Here is a 17,886-nt window from a genome sequence, read left to right as displayed (position 1 = left end):
TTAGGTTTCATTTATTTTTATACCTTTCACATATGGGAGGGTTGATGGTTTGGATAAAATTACATAATCCTGTATGCATTTTGGTTTCCATTTGTGAAACATGCCTCAGTTACGTCTGCAAATGGATAAGAAAAGAAAAGCGAAAACAAAATCACTCAAAATTTAAGGCTTTTCTTGATGTAATGAGGACACAAACGGATAGCATTTACAGAAACATTTACAGCCAGGTACTGTACACAGACACACGCACACAGTCGCACAACCTTCATTTCCTCCTCTCCTCTCCGTCTCATCAAGTGCAAACAAACACACAACCTGTCGTGCCCATATGAAGCCCCAGCTCATACACATGCACGCAAAAGTACATACAAGAACACGGGTGCATCAGCCCAGTATGTCCAGATACACAGGAGAGGCCTTGGCGAGGCTCTGGAGCATGCTGTGGATCTCCTTGATGTTCAGCCTCATGTAGGGCTCCCTCTGCCAGCAGCCCAGCATCAGGTCGTACACCTCTTTAGGACAGGACCGGGGCCGCTGCAGCACGCGGCCCTGAGTGATGCACTCGATCACCTGCAGGATACAGGGCGACAACACACTGTCAGCTGTTTGGCTGTGGTGTTACTATGAAAGCAACACAGCAAGTTCTCCACAGATGTTGAATCAATTCTTATTTGCTGTCATCTCTCTACTGTCACTATCTAACAAAGGCAGAACATGCTTTTCTTTTCCTTTGTTTAAATACAGATGAACACTGAGATAAGATACATTTGAAAAAAGTTTTCAATTATTAATTAAATTTCTATAATAAAAAATTACTAGAAAATGTAAACATTTACCGAAATATTACATAATATATTAAATGACTTCCATAAAGTTGGGAGACTCAGGAGGTTAAAAACAGAATGGTCAAAATCAAAGAGATATTGTGGCTTTGGGTCCCTGTATCTGTCAAGCTCCAAAAACACTGGATACTACATTCCCCATAATGCAACCAGCGGCGTTTCTTATGCCACATTTCTGGTTGGTAAATAGTGTTCACATCATAGTGTTCACAACAACATCCAAGTCAAAATGACAACTGGGACACTCAGAGTTTTCTGAAAGCTCTGATATATATTTGAGTTGGCACTTACTTATATGGAAGTGCCGAAAAACAAAGATGGACGCCTCATATAATTTGCTATCTGGGAACATCGTCGGGGTTATTTTCTCTAACTTCACAAAGCTCCTCTAGAGCCACTAAAGACATAACTGAGTTGTACTCCTCATGACTGTGTAAAGTGATGTGTGTGTAAAAACAGTGGAGTTCAACCATGCATAGATACAATTTACCACAGGTTTTAATAAATTGGATTGAATAGGCTACTTCTATTACTTCATCAACTATTGAAATAATTGATTAGGTAAACATTGTGTTGCATAGGAAGAAATAAATATTTCCATTAAGATTTACAGTCACAGTGTTTTGGTGTTAGTTGCAAAGCTGTGTCACATAACCCTGATTTCTTTTAATGAATTTTCCAACTTTGAGTTTCCAACTTTAGACTTCAAGACCACCAGGAGAAAAGACCACCAGGAGAAAAGTCTCTGTGAACATTGTCTGACCGAGTGCCAGCGTTGACTAAAGGATCTGCAGACTGTGTGTGACTCTGACCTCATTGTTGGAGAGCTGGTACCAGGGCTGCTTGCCATAGGTGAAGATCTCCCACAGCACCACACCGAGGCTCCACACATCACTCTCCGTGGTGAACCGCCGGTACATGATGCTCTCTGGGGGCATCCAGCGGATCGGCAGCATCGTATGACCGCCCACCTGCAGAGAGAGAGAGAACGAGCAGTCTCCATTAGAAACCAACACCATGAGGCCTGCTGAAGAGTTTAAAGCTACTGGTTGGACTGGCTGTACTTTATTGGGATATTTTTAGCCTGGCTTGTGGCCCGGCACTTTGAGTGGGGCAATGTCGTTTCGCCGTTTCACCACTTTGGTCCAGGCTGGAATCTCTGAAAAACCACGCCATGAGATTTGGTACACACATTCATGGTTTCCAGAGGATATATTATATCTCAAAGGCCTTTGGTGTGCCATGAGACTGTCTAGTTCTTTGTTTTCAGCTGTCCCCCGCATCCCTTCCTCAAGGCCATGTACTCTCCTCTCACTCCCAGACCTGCAATCCTCAAGCCATCCACTAGATGCCCTCAGACTTTCTTGCCAGTCCACTTGACGTGCTCTCCCACCTAACACCTGTTCCACTTTCATCGTCAGCCCGTATACAGGTGCTGGTCATATAATTAGAATATCATGAAAAAGTTGATTTATTTCAGTAATTCCATTCATTCAAAAAGTGAAACTTGTATAATGTATACATTCATTCCACAGAGACTGATATATTGCAAGTGTTTATTTCTTTTAATTTTGATGATTATAACTGACAACTGATGAAAACCCCAAATTCAGTATCTCAGAAAATTAGAATATTGTGACAATGTTCAATATTGAAGACACCTGGTGCCACACTCTAATCAGCTAATTAACTCAAAACGCCTGCAAAGGCCTTTAAATGGTCTCTCAGTCTAGTTATGTAGGCTACACAATCATGGGGAAGACTGCTGACTTGACAGCTGTCCAAAAGATGACCATCGACACAAATAAATCAACTTTTTCATGATATTCTAATTATATGACCAGCACATTTCCCCTTGTTTCATGCATTCAGCAGTTAGTACTCCAGCCACTTTGCCTGCCTGCTCCCAGCCTGGTTAAGTCCACCTTTCTTTTCCCCCCCTTGGTTTCCTGACTCCTGCTTGTTTCTCACTACCAAGTAAGTTTGGGTCCTAACCTGTGTTCACCAAGCCATTACATCGGGAGTCCCTGATCTTTGCTTTTGTGCTGAACTTTGTGTTTAGAGTGAATTAGCAAATGTTAGCACACTAACACACTAATCTAAGATGGAACATGGTGATCATACCTGCTAAACGTCAGCATGTCAGCATGCTGACATTAGCATTTAGCTCAAAGCATTGCTGTGCATCAGTACATCCCATTATACAAAGAGGTGTTTCTGTTATTTAGTCTACCCTCATTGATTTCAATTGGATGTGTGTCAGTATAACCCAATACAGTTCAACAGCACCGCAAACTGCATCCTCCAAAATAATCATACATTTGAACACCTCTCTCAAACAGTTTAAACAAAACCTGAACATTACAACTTTCTTGGACTGGCATGGCATTAGACTGCATTAGTTTGAGCTAAGTGTACCTAATAAACTTGCAACGGAGAGTACTTTTTTTCTTATAGTGAGAAATTAAGTTAAGTCACTCTGGCATTCCTGAAACACGGCCGTTATTACATCAAAACCTTTTATCCAACCAGCGTCTTCCTGTCTTCTTCCATCAGATATTTCCTGTCTACTAAATGCATCCCTTGGCGTCTCCACTTTTATCTAATCACCATCCTTACAAGTTCATCACCTCGCCTACATAAATGTACAATCACACCATCATATATCACATCATTGTCACGTCCTGAGAGAGCTGAACATGTTAAGATTTGACAACTACATTGCATTTGCAAATTCCAATCTCATCTGGAAGTGCTTACATGAACAGGCCCCTCAGGCTCTCTGTGACAGGGTGCAACCATTACAGGCCAGTGGATTGTCCACTAGAAACACGATTGCATGGAACCTACAGATGTACAGTAGGTGTCTTGTATGTGTATACAGCTATAAATGCTGCGATGCTGCACATTGGAGATTTGTTGCACACAAGTCTATGTCTAAGCATCTGTCCCTATTCAAATAAACATTAATGAAATGAAAAATAGGACACTTTTTATAAGGATCAACAATGGTGAACAAATTCTAGTTTTATTCACTACTAAACTAAACGTTAAGCCATGTCATGCTCTCAATGTGAGTTTTATGCAGTTATATTCCTGGTTGATATTGTATTACGTGCTAAACTTTGATTTTAATAAAATGAAAGCAACCTCAAAGACAGTCTTTTATTGTTAGCTGTGTTCATGCCCTTGCTCTCTATTTGATAAAAAAAAACCGTTTGAAATCAGGAGATGGTGACAGGCAGGCCTTCTTTATGGTGATCTTATCTCATGCAGGGAAATGCATCTCACAGATGTGTTTTGTGTTTTAGATTTCTGACTCCACTTCAGGCAGCAGAGGGCACTGTGGGATTCAAGCTGGGATCTGAGGCAGAAAGGATGAGGGAATTAAATACATCCATCTGCTACTCAATAAGACAAATTGTCTTTTTTTTATTGGCCTGTATTGAAGCATCAAAATCTGATCTTCTCACGACTATCAGTGGGTCAGACTTTATACGGTACCATAACTCCTCTATGGTTTAATATGATGCTGTTCATGTAGAGTGATGGACGTATTCCCTGCTTGCCCAGGGAATAAGCGAAAAACTGCCGATGCATTTTTGCACTGTTGGCCCTTATTACCATGGAAACAGTAATTTTATGCAGATTATAGAATTTGCATTTAAATTGTATTAAAAATAGATAAAACACCACTGGTTAAAATTGTCATTTCTGCAGCTACACAGTTATTTCAGGCTAAAACTGGAATCAAATTCTAATAACATATTTGAGACTGTGTGTGTGTGTGTGTGTGTGTGTGTGTGTGTGTGTGTGTGTGTGTGTGTGTGTGTGTAAAAGAGACTGGGGGCAAGACAAGATGAGAAAAAGGGAAATAATCAAAACTACTCTTGACTCACTCTGTAGTAGTCCGTGCTGTAAACGTCTCTGGACATGCCAAAGTCTCCTATCTTGACCAGCAGGTTTTCTCCAACCAGGCAGTTCCTGGTTGCCAAGTCTCTGTGGACAAAGTGTTGGGAGGCCAGGTAGACCATGCCAGCAGCAATCTGTTGGGCAATGTGCAGCATCTGGGACTGGGTGAGCTCCACCAGGATACTGTGTTGACCGTCTGCCATTAGCACTGCATCAGGACCATGGGACCTGCACCCAGAAACACTTAATCAGAGCTTCCATTAATTGTACCACTGAATAGTTTTGAAAATATATTGCACCATAAAGGACCAAATATTTATATGTGAGAAGCTTTTTTGGTTTAAATTGTGTGTTTTTTTTATGGAGATTATATGACAGACTATTTCTTGGCAGGGAACAGTGACTTCCTGGAATCCTGTCGTCACCATGAAGTTGCCAGGCAACTAGTGGAGCCTCCAGGAAGTCACTGCTCTTGGCCAATAAATATTCTGTCACATAAGCTCCATAAAAAACACAACTCATCAAGGCGGGTCAGAATTGAACCCGCAGCCACGCAGTAAGGTACCCTATGACCCTACCTGAGGAACTTGTTTAGGTCACCATGTTTCATGTATTCAAACACCATGATGAGCGGGTCACTCTCCACACACACCCCGTAGAAAGTGACGATGTGTTCATGTTGCAGGTTGGTGAGGAGCTCGGCCTCTCTGTAGAAGTCCGCTCGGCCGCTCTCGTTGGCCTCTTTCAGAGTCTGACGAAAAGGCAAAGACACAAAGACAAGGTAAAGGGCATTATCTACAAGAATGTACATCTAGTCAATAGAATTCACTAACTGAATGACAAGTGCATTGATTATTTGCGCAAACGGAATCCTGATCTGTACCTTGACTGCCACATGGAGCTTCTCCTGGTCTGGTGTCAGGTTGTAGCACTCGGCGAGAAACACCTTCCCAAAGGCTCCCTCTCCCAGCTCCCGCTTCAGCACAATGTTGTGTCTTTTAATGTGCTGGACAACTTTAATGCAGAATAGGACAAATCACTCTCATGGTCACAAATTCATCTTGGTTATTGAGTGGGAACTTTGGTGTATGTAAAATTTCTTTTTAATCTCTTCACTAGAGTGAGGTTAAGATTCTCAGTCAGAAATATCATCAGTTATAGTCATGCAAGTCAAATTAGATTAGGGCCGCAACTAAGGAATATTTTCATTGGCAATTAAAAAATTAATCTGGAAAATATCAGAAAATATATTTTAAAAAAGCCAGAGTGGTGACGTCTTCCGATTGCTTCCGATTGATTTTAATGTCTAAAACAGAAAGATATTTAGTTTCCAATAAAATAAAACAGACAAAAGCAGCAAATCTACACATTGTAAAGGCCAGAATTAACAAATGTTACAGTTATCAAAATTGTTTATGGTTATTTTTCAGATTCAGCTCTAATTGAAATGCCTTAAAGTATAATAAACCACATGCACATGTGTGTCTGTGTAAGAAAAACATTCAGGTTCCTTTTGCTGAGTTCTGTAAACAAGCTTGTGTTTCTGAACATCATCTAACTATCCAGTTGTCCCGCAGAGCAGGAGTCACTGTCACAATGCAGCAGGATGCTGACAATAAATATGGCATCTGGCTGTGACCCCTGCATGGATTTATCAGAAAAGGTCCGGGTTACCGGACATTTGTCGAGCGAGGCGGTAACTCACACGTGTCAGATTTCAGCATGCTGCCAGAGTTACGGAAGTACTGTGGGTTCTCAATGACAGGAATCTTTGTCATCCCAATGATCACTGCGTCTGGACCCATCTCCGAGGACGACGGGGTGTTGTTGCCATTGGAGACGTGATGAAGAGGGCTGGCGGAGTCATCGTCATTACTGATGACTGAGGAGGAGCCTAGGGAGCCACAGAGGAGGAGGTGGAGAGGAAAGAGAGGCAGAAGGAGAGGAGAGGAGAGGAGAGGAGAGGAGAGGAGAGGAGAAGAGAGGAGTGGAAGGACATTTTGGTTGAGGAGGAGGAGGAGGAAAAACGATGGAAGGACTTGTGAATACAAGTTGTACATAATGACAAAAAGATATCAGAAGATCAGAGGCAGATGACATCCTAAATCACATGAGAGCATGACCTCAGAGCAAAGTAGGACTCAAATTCCTGCAGTTATTTTTATACCGATACAGTGGAAACTGAAATTTATTTTATTTATTTTAACCCCCACTATTTATATAATCACATTATACACACTATAATGTAGTTGTAAGCAGATATAAGGACATTTAAGTGTTTATTAATGTATTTGTCTAATATAAATCCTCTTATGAAGCATTCATAACTAAAAATTAAGCTATAGCCGGCTAGCTTCAAATAAAGAGTGGAAACTGTCTGACAGAGCCAAGCTATCTTTTCCCTCCTATTTTCAGTCTTTGTGCTAAGCTAAGCTAAGCTAACCAGACACACATGAGAGTGGTATCAATCGTCTCATCTCACTCTGGGAAACAAATTGAATAGGTGTATTTCTCAAAATGTCAAACTATTCCTTTAAGAAAATGAGTTCACCTTTAAGACCAAACTTGGAGTTTCTTCCATATTTCAAAATGATCACCATCAGAACACAGCCAGTCAAGGCAACTCCTGCGATTCCCACAACTACATACACCTGGGAAGACAAAAAAAAAGAAAAGATTGTCTGAAACATAACTGTCAACAAAACCATTTGGCATCCTTTTTAGATCAGCGTTTTCCAACATGGGGTCGGATCCCCATGAGGGGTCATAAATGAAACGTGAGGAGTCATGAGATTATTTACGTGATAGGAAAGCAAAAGCAAAAATATTTATGTTACATAAAACGGTGACAGATGGTCACGAGTAAACATTTGTTTCAAGGGGTATTGAGCCAAAATGATGGGAGCCGCTGCTTTCAATGGTGAGGACTGATGAGCATCACTTACTGCAACACTGTCGTCCAGCGGAGGGACCGGAGATTCTGAAAATAAACAAAATGCTTCTCAGAACATTCGAAAAAATAACTATTAAGTGCAAGCAATTTACTTTATAATGCTGACTGATGAGTGTCATGTTATATAGTGTGTAACCCTTCAAACACTTACCAGTGGTGTCTGAGCAGAAGCAAGATGCAGGCAGAGGCCACGGGAGGAGACACAGAAGAGTTAATTTTAACTGTATACAGTATTATCAAGCTAACAGGTACAGCTACTGTTGGTTTTATAAAGCTGAATTACTTACCGTAGTAGATGGGGTCCTCAGCTGAAAAGGAAAAAATATATATGTAAGTCAGAAGTCCACTTCACAAAACAGAAATGTGCTGACTTCCTACTGAATGTACTCTTGTAAAGAGACACCTGTATGGTCGATGTCAGGCGGGTCGATGAACTGGGCAGACACCTTCTTCTCGTCCTGGCCGTACTTATTCTTTGCCACCAGCCTGTACACGCCGTTGTGAATGTGCGTGGGGTTGACCAGCTGCAGGCAGCCGTGGTACTCGCTCTCGGTGAACAGGTGGATCATTGTGCGGATGAAGTCCTGCTCCAGGAGAGCCACGTTCTCGTGGTACCACTGCAGCTCGGGCTTGGGGTTCCCCGTCACGCTGAAGGGGATGCACCAGTGGTGGTCCCGCTCTGGCCCCAGCAGCTGCTGGATGGTGGGGGCAACTGACACGGAGGTAGAGGAAGAGTAATAACGGGATGATAGGAAATCAACACCAGGAGTAAAAGCCAGTAGGAAAAGCAACATTTATGGGCTTAGAGAGGAGAAGCATTTGGGGGATGAAGAGTATGGGGGAAGAGAAGGGAGACTGATTACACAACATTTAAACGCTGACATCAGGAAAATATGGAAGAGGAGTATGAAGAGAAATGAAGACGTGTAAACAAGCAGAGGAGTGTGGTAAGGCATGAGGAGCTTCACAGGAGGAAGAGTTATGGACAGGAAACATGGAGAGTCAATAAGGTTTGCCAAGAGACAGTAATGATAACAAACTTAGGGGCCTTGTGCTTTCACTGGGGAAAAAAACAAGGTTTAGAAGAAAGCTTTTACAAGATCATGAGAGGAAATTAGGCAAAATAAACTTACCGACAGTATATATTGTCTCTAAAGATGCATGCTACTGTTTGTTAACATGTACAGTCAATAATAACCGAAAAGTAAGAGTCCTTACAGAGAATATTGAGCGTAAGTGTGGCCTCGGTCTGACCGACCATGTTCTCAGCGCTGCATATGATCACCTTGCCATTATCATCAGGAGACAGGTCTGACAAGGTGAGGCTGCTCTCCATATCCGAAGGATCAATCTGAAAACAGCATTATTATTTGCATTATATGTCCTCTAGTATTGTATGTAAAATTGTACAATAACCATCAGGCTGACTGAGTATATACCTCATTAGTGGTAGAACATAACGTATTGCAACTGTCATATTCTCTATTTTTCTTATTATCAACAGATTCTATGAAAAGACCCAATGTGTTTGTCCATCTCTCAATACTTTCCCAATTCCCTACTCTGCTGTGGCACTCCGCCCAGTCCATTGGGTTCCTGAGACAATGTAAATCGTCACCAGGAACCAATAGTACCAGGTCAGTACAAACATTTTATTTCAATCATCACTGATGTGTTTTTAATAGTTGTTAACAATGGAACTCTATGAGAAGAAGAATAAGCCACACAGAGTTTTTTGTTGGATCAATTCGGTATTCGGTTTTAGTCCTTTCATGGGATTTGTTGATGATAAGAAAAACATAGAAAATCACTAAATGCATCCTTTAAGCCTAACTTGAGTCCAAGTCTCAAGCCTACAGCTTTATCATGACTTTCATGCCATCATATTCACAGAGTTAGTTTTGAAGCTTCATTGGAACTCATCTCATGAATAATAAACTTCAGAAGAGATTAGAATAATACATAAAGCTTGTTATTATGAATCAACTAATCTTTTTTTTTTTATAATTCCAGCATCTTAAAATTTCCAGATCTTGTATATTTAAAAACTTTGGAAATACTTTTTCGAGTTGTGAACAATGGCCTTCCTGTCTGTATTATTTTTTTTGGTTTTTTTCTGTTTTTTAATTAAGAGAAGGTCCTTTTTATTTTAAGACGGTTCTCTATCTTTAAAACTGGTAAAGTGAGGACTAATGTAAAATATACATGTGTTTCAGTTTTGGGGGTTAAATTATGGAATGAACTTAATGATGAGTTGAAAATGTGTACGTCTCTGTTGAGTTTCAAAAAAGCTTTAAAATCTAAAATATTTAAGGGTTATGAAGTAATTTGATTCAAATTACTAGGATTGTACTCAAGTATTTAGTATCATTTAGTTTTTTTGGATTTCTTGGTGATTCTATGGGGATTATAGGATAGGCAAAAATAAGCCTTTGCTTCAGCCTATCCCTGTTTCGGTTAGCTACGGTGGCAAATTGTGGAAAATAATTGTTTCTTTCATGTATGTTAACCGAAATAAAATTATTCATCATCAATATTTTCATAAAAAGATTTCCTATCTTTTCCATTCCACTCAAAGAGTAAACCCTTAAAAAAACAAACAATCATGAGCCTAGAGTGGTGGACCTAGGTACCAAAGGTTTAAATAGGAAGCTGTGTGGTAGACCGGCTCACCTCGTGGTGGGTTGAGAGCCAATCAAGGTTCCACAGGATCTCAGGAGGAGGGGTGCCTGAGGCGCTGCACACAGCTTTGACATTACTCCCCTGCATCTCCGTCACGGTGGTTGGGACGACCTCTACTTTGGGAAGCACTGCGAAAAAATGAGCAAACAGCTAAATTAAACATCCGACCAGAACTTAACATAGATAGATTTGTATACAGATTTATTTCTCCGTGAAGCGATCGTCTCTCTACACGTTCAATATCAGATACCCATTGCAGTTGCTTATTATAACATGGTTTCACATTACCGCAGTCCGGTGGAGTGAGTGTGGCAAAGGCCGTTGGCACTCCTCTCTCATCTATGCACTTCAGCTCTTGACTGTCGGTTTCTTCTAGCCTGAGTTTGATCCATAAGTTCTCACAAACACAATCCAGAGGGTTACCGGACAGCAGGAGCCTTGGAAATCAAAACACAGCACATAAGAAACTGCTTGGCTGCACACACAAAAAAAAGATGTGTACTGAAACTTTTCTGTACACTTACGAGTATGTTTTGTTAAAGTTCTGAAATGTTCTCCATGACAGTGTTGATAGGTTATTGTCTGTGAGATTTCTAAAAGGAGAGGGGGGGGAAACAATCAAAATCCAAACAAGGCTACTCGTGTGTACGTCAATGATACAAGTAATGAGGGTCTTTCAAATGTGTCTTACACATATTGAAGTCTTGTATTGTTGTAAAACGCATCTGATGATATAGACGTCAATCTTGTATTCGTCACTGTTCTGTAGGAAGTTTCAAATGTAGAGTTATCAGGTAATTACAAATTTTCTGTTAGCAAACTATATTGTGATTCCATGTAAAACACAAAAGGCATACCGTACGATACTTACAGGTTTCTGAGGTTTATGTAGTGCCTCAGACTGTTGTCATCTATGTCAAACAGTCTGTTTTGATTAGCAATGTATCTGTGAAAGAATTGGAAAGAAAAGCCTGTTATGACACACGTGCACACCGTTCATTCAATATGAAGTTGGTCTGGAAGTAGATACAGGCTGAGAAGCTCTGGTGGTCAGATAAATATTTTGATCTTAAACTAGTATGTTTGTATGTGTGTGTTATACTCTACAATGTCACAATGTCAGTGTGAAACAGCCAAATCAGTTGTGTTTGTGTATTTTAGGAAACTAAATACCATGACAGTGTGTGTTTTTTTCATTTTGTGGACAGTCAGCTAAATATGATACTGCCCACACAGCTGTCATATTCCTTTACTGAGGGAATTTGGTCTGTAGCATTTGATTGAGTCGATCTAATGTGAACCAGTACAACAGCATGTATTCACACACTGGCAGTTAACAAACATTATGCTTTTGTATTGTTGCTGATATTGTTTATGTTATTTAGGTGTTTAACGAAGATGAAAATTTCCTTTTTATGGCCTAAAGATGCCGTTTCTTCCAACTTTTTGATAAAATTACGCCCCTGAAGGTATATTTTCAAATATCTAATAAGTATCTGCCATGTTGGCAAGAGACAGTCATTAAACAGTACACCTTGATTCATTGTTTTAATAAACAAATCAAAACTTTTTTTTAAATGGGGACCATCTAAACTACATTATATATATGTCGTGGAAGAGTTTGAGTAAAAACATTTCAAATGATCATTTGCCAGGACACTCTTGTAAAAGAGATTTGTAATCTCAAGGAGTTTTTTATCCTGGTTAAATAAAGGTTTGAATGAAAAATGAATCATTACAATATATTGCTGAAGCAAACAAACCTTTCACAAGATGAGAAAAGATTAAGATTGCCTTGTGTTTAAAGCACAACAACTGTAAATCCATTTAAGAATGACTGCAGGTTGTTTTAAATGTTGTTTGTGTGGAGAGACTTTTGTTACATGTAGATTGTAGCCAACCTTTATTTTTTTTTTACAAGTTTAAGTATCTTCAACAATCTGGATGGCGCTGCTTCAGGAGTTTTGTCTTTATTCCCAAGTATTACAAATGGGGCACAGGATTTTTTTTTTTTTAAATTACCTGTTAGATTTTTAGAAGGTGCAGCTGACAGCACAATCTTCATTGAAATGTTCTTTCATTTTGATATTAAGCTTCAAAGGTGATTCATTTGCCAAAGCTGCAAATCTTACTCACTGAAAAAAAGATGTTCATTTACAAGGGGCAGGATGCTAAAATACTTCTATCATTTGCAAAATGAAGTAAGGAATAATAATGTATTGATCCGACAACAGTAAACGCCTATAGCCTACACTACATTCATGATGGGTATGTGTCCAGTCTGTCTGCCTCAGAAAACTCACCCAGTCTCCCCTCAATTCTCCACTGGGTGCTGTGCAGTTGTACACTTGTGCAGGGTTGTAGCAGGTACACTCCGACACAAGCCTACACACTGACGCAGATAAGGCTACATAACTGTGGGCAGCCAATCGCCGGCTCGATACAACTGATGTGATCTCATGTGTAATCTGGCGAGAATGTGGTCATTTTTTGGAAATGTTGAGGTTAAATCACGCCGCCGCCCAAACGCCGAATTAACACCTGATAGGCTGCGTCGGGCCTAAACAGTTACTCCATCACTACCTCTAGAGCTGTTTTGTAAAGGAAACACTGACTAATCCAAATAAGCCTGACACGCACTCTCGCCACCATTACACTCACTCTCACACTCACACACACACACACACACACACACACACACACACACACACACACACGACGTTGGTTGCACGCGCGACCCCCATCTCCGCCACACATACACACACACACGCGCGCGCGCACACACACACACACACACACACACACACACACACACACACACATGTACTAGGCTACATGATTTGACAAACCCATTGGTTATAAGAATAAAATCACACATGTTGTGTTTGGCATTAAGCGCAGAAGACAGATCTCTATTGATCTTAAATCCACTGGGGGGGACTTAGGCCTGCTGTTAAATACTATTGCTGTTGGTGTTGTTATTACCTTTATTATTATTATCATAATCCTAGCCCTTGGGTATTATTGCGACCTACCCGAAGGTAGTTCTTTACGCATTGCATCCTAATAAGTTCGTACGCTGTGTGCACGATCATTTTCATACACTTACATTTCGGTGATGTTTTCCATGTCATCTAACGTGAGGACAGGGAAATCCTGGATCCCTGGTACAGAATCAATACAAACAATCCTTGAGATGCTGCAAGTGCAGGATGCGGGGCAAGCATCGCTAAATCTCCACAGCCCCATCAAAACCAAAAACAATCCAAGACGAGCCATGCCATATTCCCCCGCGCTGGAGTCCATCGCAGGTCCAAAGATATCCCACGAATCCCCCAAACAGAATCTGGCCAAATTGAATTATTGTTAAGATTTCCCCCCCCCCTCGCTGCTTTTATCTGGCCAAGTTAATCCTTTCGACTCCGCAGAAAAAGAGACTACGCCGTCGGTGAGGAATGCGCAGAGCCCACGGTTTTCATATCAAGATGCCATGGACTGGCCTTCCCGTCTCCGCAGAGCTGGTATCACACTACTGCATATCGATGTCGTGAAGCAAGGTGTCAAGTGGTCCGTCCTGGTGCTGCTGCTGCTGCTGCTGCTGTCTCACTCCTCTATCTCGGGCACAGACTGTCCGCCTCTGCCTTGTAAAACAAATATGAGGTGTTCCAGATGTTTAGAGATCAATAGGCAGGGCCCCCACGAGCGATTTCTCATGTGTGGTGATGGGGAGGAAAATAAGAGAGACTGCACAGTGGAGTAAGGATGCGTGGTGATGCTGCGTGTGTAGGGAGGAAGGCTACCTGCATGCGTCTATCGATTATCGCCGAGGACGAGCGCATCTCCCCCAGCCATCACTGGGATCGGGTTTATAGGGGAGATGGTTGCGATGATACCCTGGAGATGTATTTTGCTGATAAGTTGAATTTATAGGAATTTCTTTGAGAAATGTCGATTATGCAACAAAACCTTAAACATCACATGCTGCAGTCTCATTGGGCTGCATAAGTGGTCAGCTGTGGGTCAAATGTCCCCGTTTGTAGATGGCACAACAACAATATGGATGTAAACTCTTGTGTTGTAGTTGCTCTGAAGCCATGCATTGGATGAAAGCTTTCCCCCACATCAACACTGTTGTACGGTTGGCCATTAGGCCTATAGTGTGACGTACGGTTGACGCACAAGACGGGGTGCATCTATGAAAAATAATTACCTGTACAATGTCTGCAAGCTTCAAATGGGTCTCACTCCAATCACTGGCCAGTGTAAAGGAGCAAGAATAAAAAAAACTTTTGCTTTGCTATATTTTAAAAAATATTCTTCCTGACAAAAAGCATGATGTATTTGTTCTATTAAGTTTGGTACACATTACAGAACATTTGAATTACAACCGACTGTAATTATTTGTAAAGGTTTTATTTGTAGCACTGACATATTTTGATTCAAGTTTAATAAACCCTGACCTATTAAATAGATTTGTAAACTATGTTTAGAGGCTGACCTGCAAGTACGGTATTGTCCACTCACCGATGTAGGTTATATGTTAATATTTATATCATTTAGACATTAATTGCAACATACAGATTTTTTGTTTTTACTTTTAATGCTCCAAACATCGTATGAATCCTTTATTTTTCAGTCCTTTGAGAGTTGTCCTAAAAGTCAAGGTGATAATTTGTTTCAAAATGATCAAATAAATCCTGTTTACCAGTGGATTCCTAAATTTCACTCATAATGAGGAGGCATACTCAGCTAGGACACATGATCTATGACACAGCCTGGATGGTTAGTGTCGCTATGGTGACTTGGTTTTTACAAATAGCGCTGACAATGTCAAGTGTCGCTATGGTTGCAGATGAAAATATGTACGCAGGCTTTTTTCTTTTTTTATGAGAAAATTCATCAAGAACTGAATTATAGCTGTCTCCATGGTAACCTCAGAGTATAGGAGAGGGAAGAGAGCTCTTTATTTTGCATTAGATCATTTGCCTTTATCTGAAGGAGCATGACAACACTACGAGAAAAAGGGATGTTTAAAATAGAAGTATATGGACACAAGTCAGGCTCCTGATTTGCAATACATGGGCAGAGAGGTGGCAGCTCTAGCTGCTAGGATTAATACGTCTGATGTCATGGCCTTATCACTTTATCACTGCAGGAAAACTAAAGTGAATCTAGTTGCACTGAGAAAAGTAGATTTGTGCATCTGTGTGTTTGTGTCTGTGCATATAAATTACTTGTGAATTCAAAGCATAATTTATTTATTTCAATTAACTAAATGTATGTTTTTAAATGTTCTGTTGCCTGAAGACAAGATGCTGTTCTTAGATGGAAAAAAATCACAACTTTGAGGAGGTTCCTCCTGTGGAACATGAGTTTGAACTTTGCCTTGCACCGGCAGAAACAAGAGTTACATGTTCAACGCTCTGAGACGTTTGACATGCCAGACCAAGAAATCCTCCTCCTCCTGTACATTTAGTTTGGTACCACTTCTGCATCATCCAACTCTGCAACTCCTCCATCTCTGCTCCTACCTCTTCCTGAACCAGCTGGTGGCAGACTTGTCTTGAACTTTGCATGCAGTGATGCAGCTGTGACTCAGCCCACTGATCTACATCCTGTACAATCCACTGTATCTCAATGTATGGATTATTATCAACACTGTGCACATTGTTACACTAATGTGGCTTATCTGAGTGAATACAAACAATAGTTCTGTTTCAGACCAAACTTTTTTTTTTCCAAAACTCATCACCCAATATTCACGAATTATGTTTTATTGTGAAATCAACACAGAATTCTTTTATCCATCTAAAAAAAAAGTTTAAACTTGCCTAAATCAACATCTTGCATGAATATTGTGAGGATGAAATAAGCCTGGTGGTAGGACAGGTTGAATTATGTAGGCAGTTAGGATTAAGGACATTCAAGTACTTTTTTTCTTTTTGAGATTATTTTTTTGGGGCATTTTTAGGCCTTTATTGACAGGACAGCTGAAGAAATGAAGGGGGGAGAGAGAGGGAATGACATGCAGCAAAGGACTGCAAGTTGGAGTTGAACCCAGGCCCACTGCGTCGAGGAGTAAACCTCTATATATGGGCGCCCGCTCTACCAACTGAGCTATCCGGGCGCCCGACATTCAAGTACTTTTGATACATTACTTTATTGTTTATTGTTGCTTTTCTTTTAGACTTTGTTTAAACTTAGCACATTACTGTTAAAAGGCTTCACTGATGATAAGGTTGTCTTGACCTGGATGATCACAGTCTCCCATGTGCACCATAAGGATGAGTAAAAAAAACCAACCAATTCAACTTCCTTTGCTGAAGTGCATGTTTATTTTTGTTAAGATTCTAGTCCTACATTACCTTTTTCATTTCCTTCTCTGTGAATATAAAATAAGTACCTTTATCAGACCTGATTTTATACTGTATAAATGAGCTAAACTGCAGGCAAAACAAGTAAACAGAATCCATATTGTTCCATCATTTTGTCATCATTTTATTTCTATTAAAACAAAGTGGTGAACCATATCAGCATAAATGAGTGGTGCTTAGCCTTTGTCCTTAGACAAATCTGCAAACTTTTGGCTCTTTAGAAGTTCCTAAGGTGCTTCTACACATGAGGCAAGTGTCGCAGTGGTTTATGCATCCAAGGCTTGAACTTGAAATGTCACAAGTAACAGAACCTGGGTATTTTCCAACCAGTCAGCTGAGCACTGGTCCAATGGAGAATGGAGGGACCCTGTTGTTCTGATGAATGGGTCACTGTTAGGGCTGGTGTTCTAGTGGCTTTCACAAATGCATTCATGAAGTGATGGGGAGACATCTGGCACCTAGAGATGGAAGCACCAAGTTCTTCCAACAACTGCAATCCACTTCTGAGCACCAAAGGTGTGCTGGTGTGGACCAACAACTACAGAGCACAAGTAAGCACAGTAGAACACCCCAAGCCCCTTGTGTTTATTTCGTTGAAATACCATGTGTATCCACTGGGGATGCACATGAGTAGGTCAAGGAGAAACTGCTAAATACTGCAGTTGCGGCTGCAACTAATGGCTATTTTCATTATCAATTAATCGTCTCCTTATTTTCTCTATTTTTAGTTAAAGAAATGTCAAAACATAGAGAAATATTGCCTATAAAAATGACTCAGAGCACAAGGTTACATCTTCAAATGTTTTTTGTCAGACCAACAGTCCAATACCCCAATATATTTAGTTTACAGTGTTGCAAAACAGAGAAAAGCAGCAAACCCACATATTTTGCTTGAAAAATCACTTGCATTAAAATAGAATAGATACATTTTTTGTTGATCGACTAATCAATTAATCAACTGTTTGTGATCTAATTGGGTATTTTTGTAGAGCCTACCCTCCTACCAAATACAATTGGAAGCACTTGGCATTATTGACCCACACTTGTAAATGGAAAGTTAATACGTTTAAGGACTCTGCAACAGGAAGCAACTCAGTGGATGAAATATTCCCAAAATATGTAC

General features: G+C 40.5%; 1 protein-coding gene across 1 annotated transcript; it reads right to left on the bottom strand.

Annotated features, from left to right (window-relative positions):
* Window positions 1-384: 384 nt before the first annotated feature.
* On the bottom strand, window positions 385-13,695 carry ntrk2b (neurotrophic tyrosine kinase, receptor, type 2b). Its single transcript, XM_078271506.1, has 16 exons — window positions 13,499-13,695; window positions 11,261-11,335; window positions 11,081-11,152; window positions 10,914-10,982; window positions 10,678-10,826; window positions 10,381-10,517; window positions 8,926-9,058; window positions 8,111-8,419; window positions 7,700-7,752; window positions 7,306-7,405; window positions 6,460-6,648; window positions 5,638-5,768; window positions 5,333-5,505; window positions 4,742-4,982; window positions 1,655-1,813; window positions 385-570 (listed from the first exon to the last, which is right to left on the bottom strand). The coding sequence occupies exons 1-16, from the start codon at window positions 13,693-13,695 to the stop codon at window positions 385-387; spliced, it is 2,373 nt and encodes a 790-aa protein (XP_078127632.1).
* Window positions 13,696-17,886: the final 4,191 nt, after the last annotated feature.

The sequence above is a fragment of the Sander vitreus genome, chromosome 16 (assembly GCF_031162955.1).
Source record: "Sander vitreus isolate 19-12246 chromosome 16, sanVit1, whole genome shotgun sequence".
NCBI classification, from domain to species: Eukaryota; Metazoa; Chordata; class Actinopteri; order Perciformes; family Percidae; genus Sander; species Sander vitreus.
The sequence above is the reverse complement of the archived record's forward strand: the minus strand, read 5'-3'. Positions and strand labels throughout refer to the sequence as shown.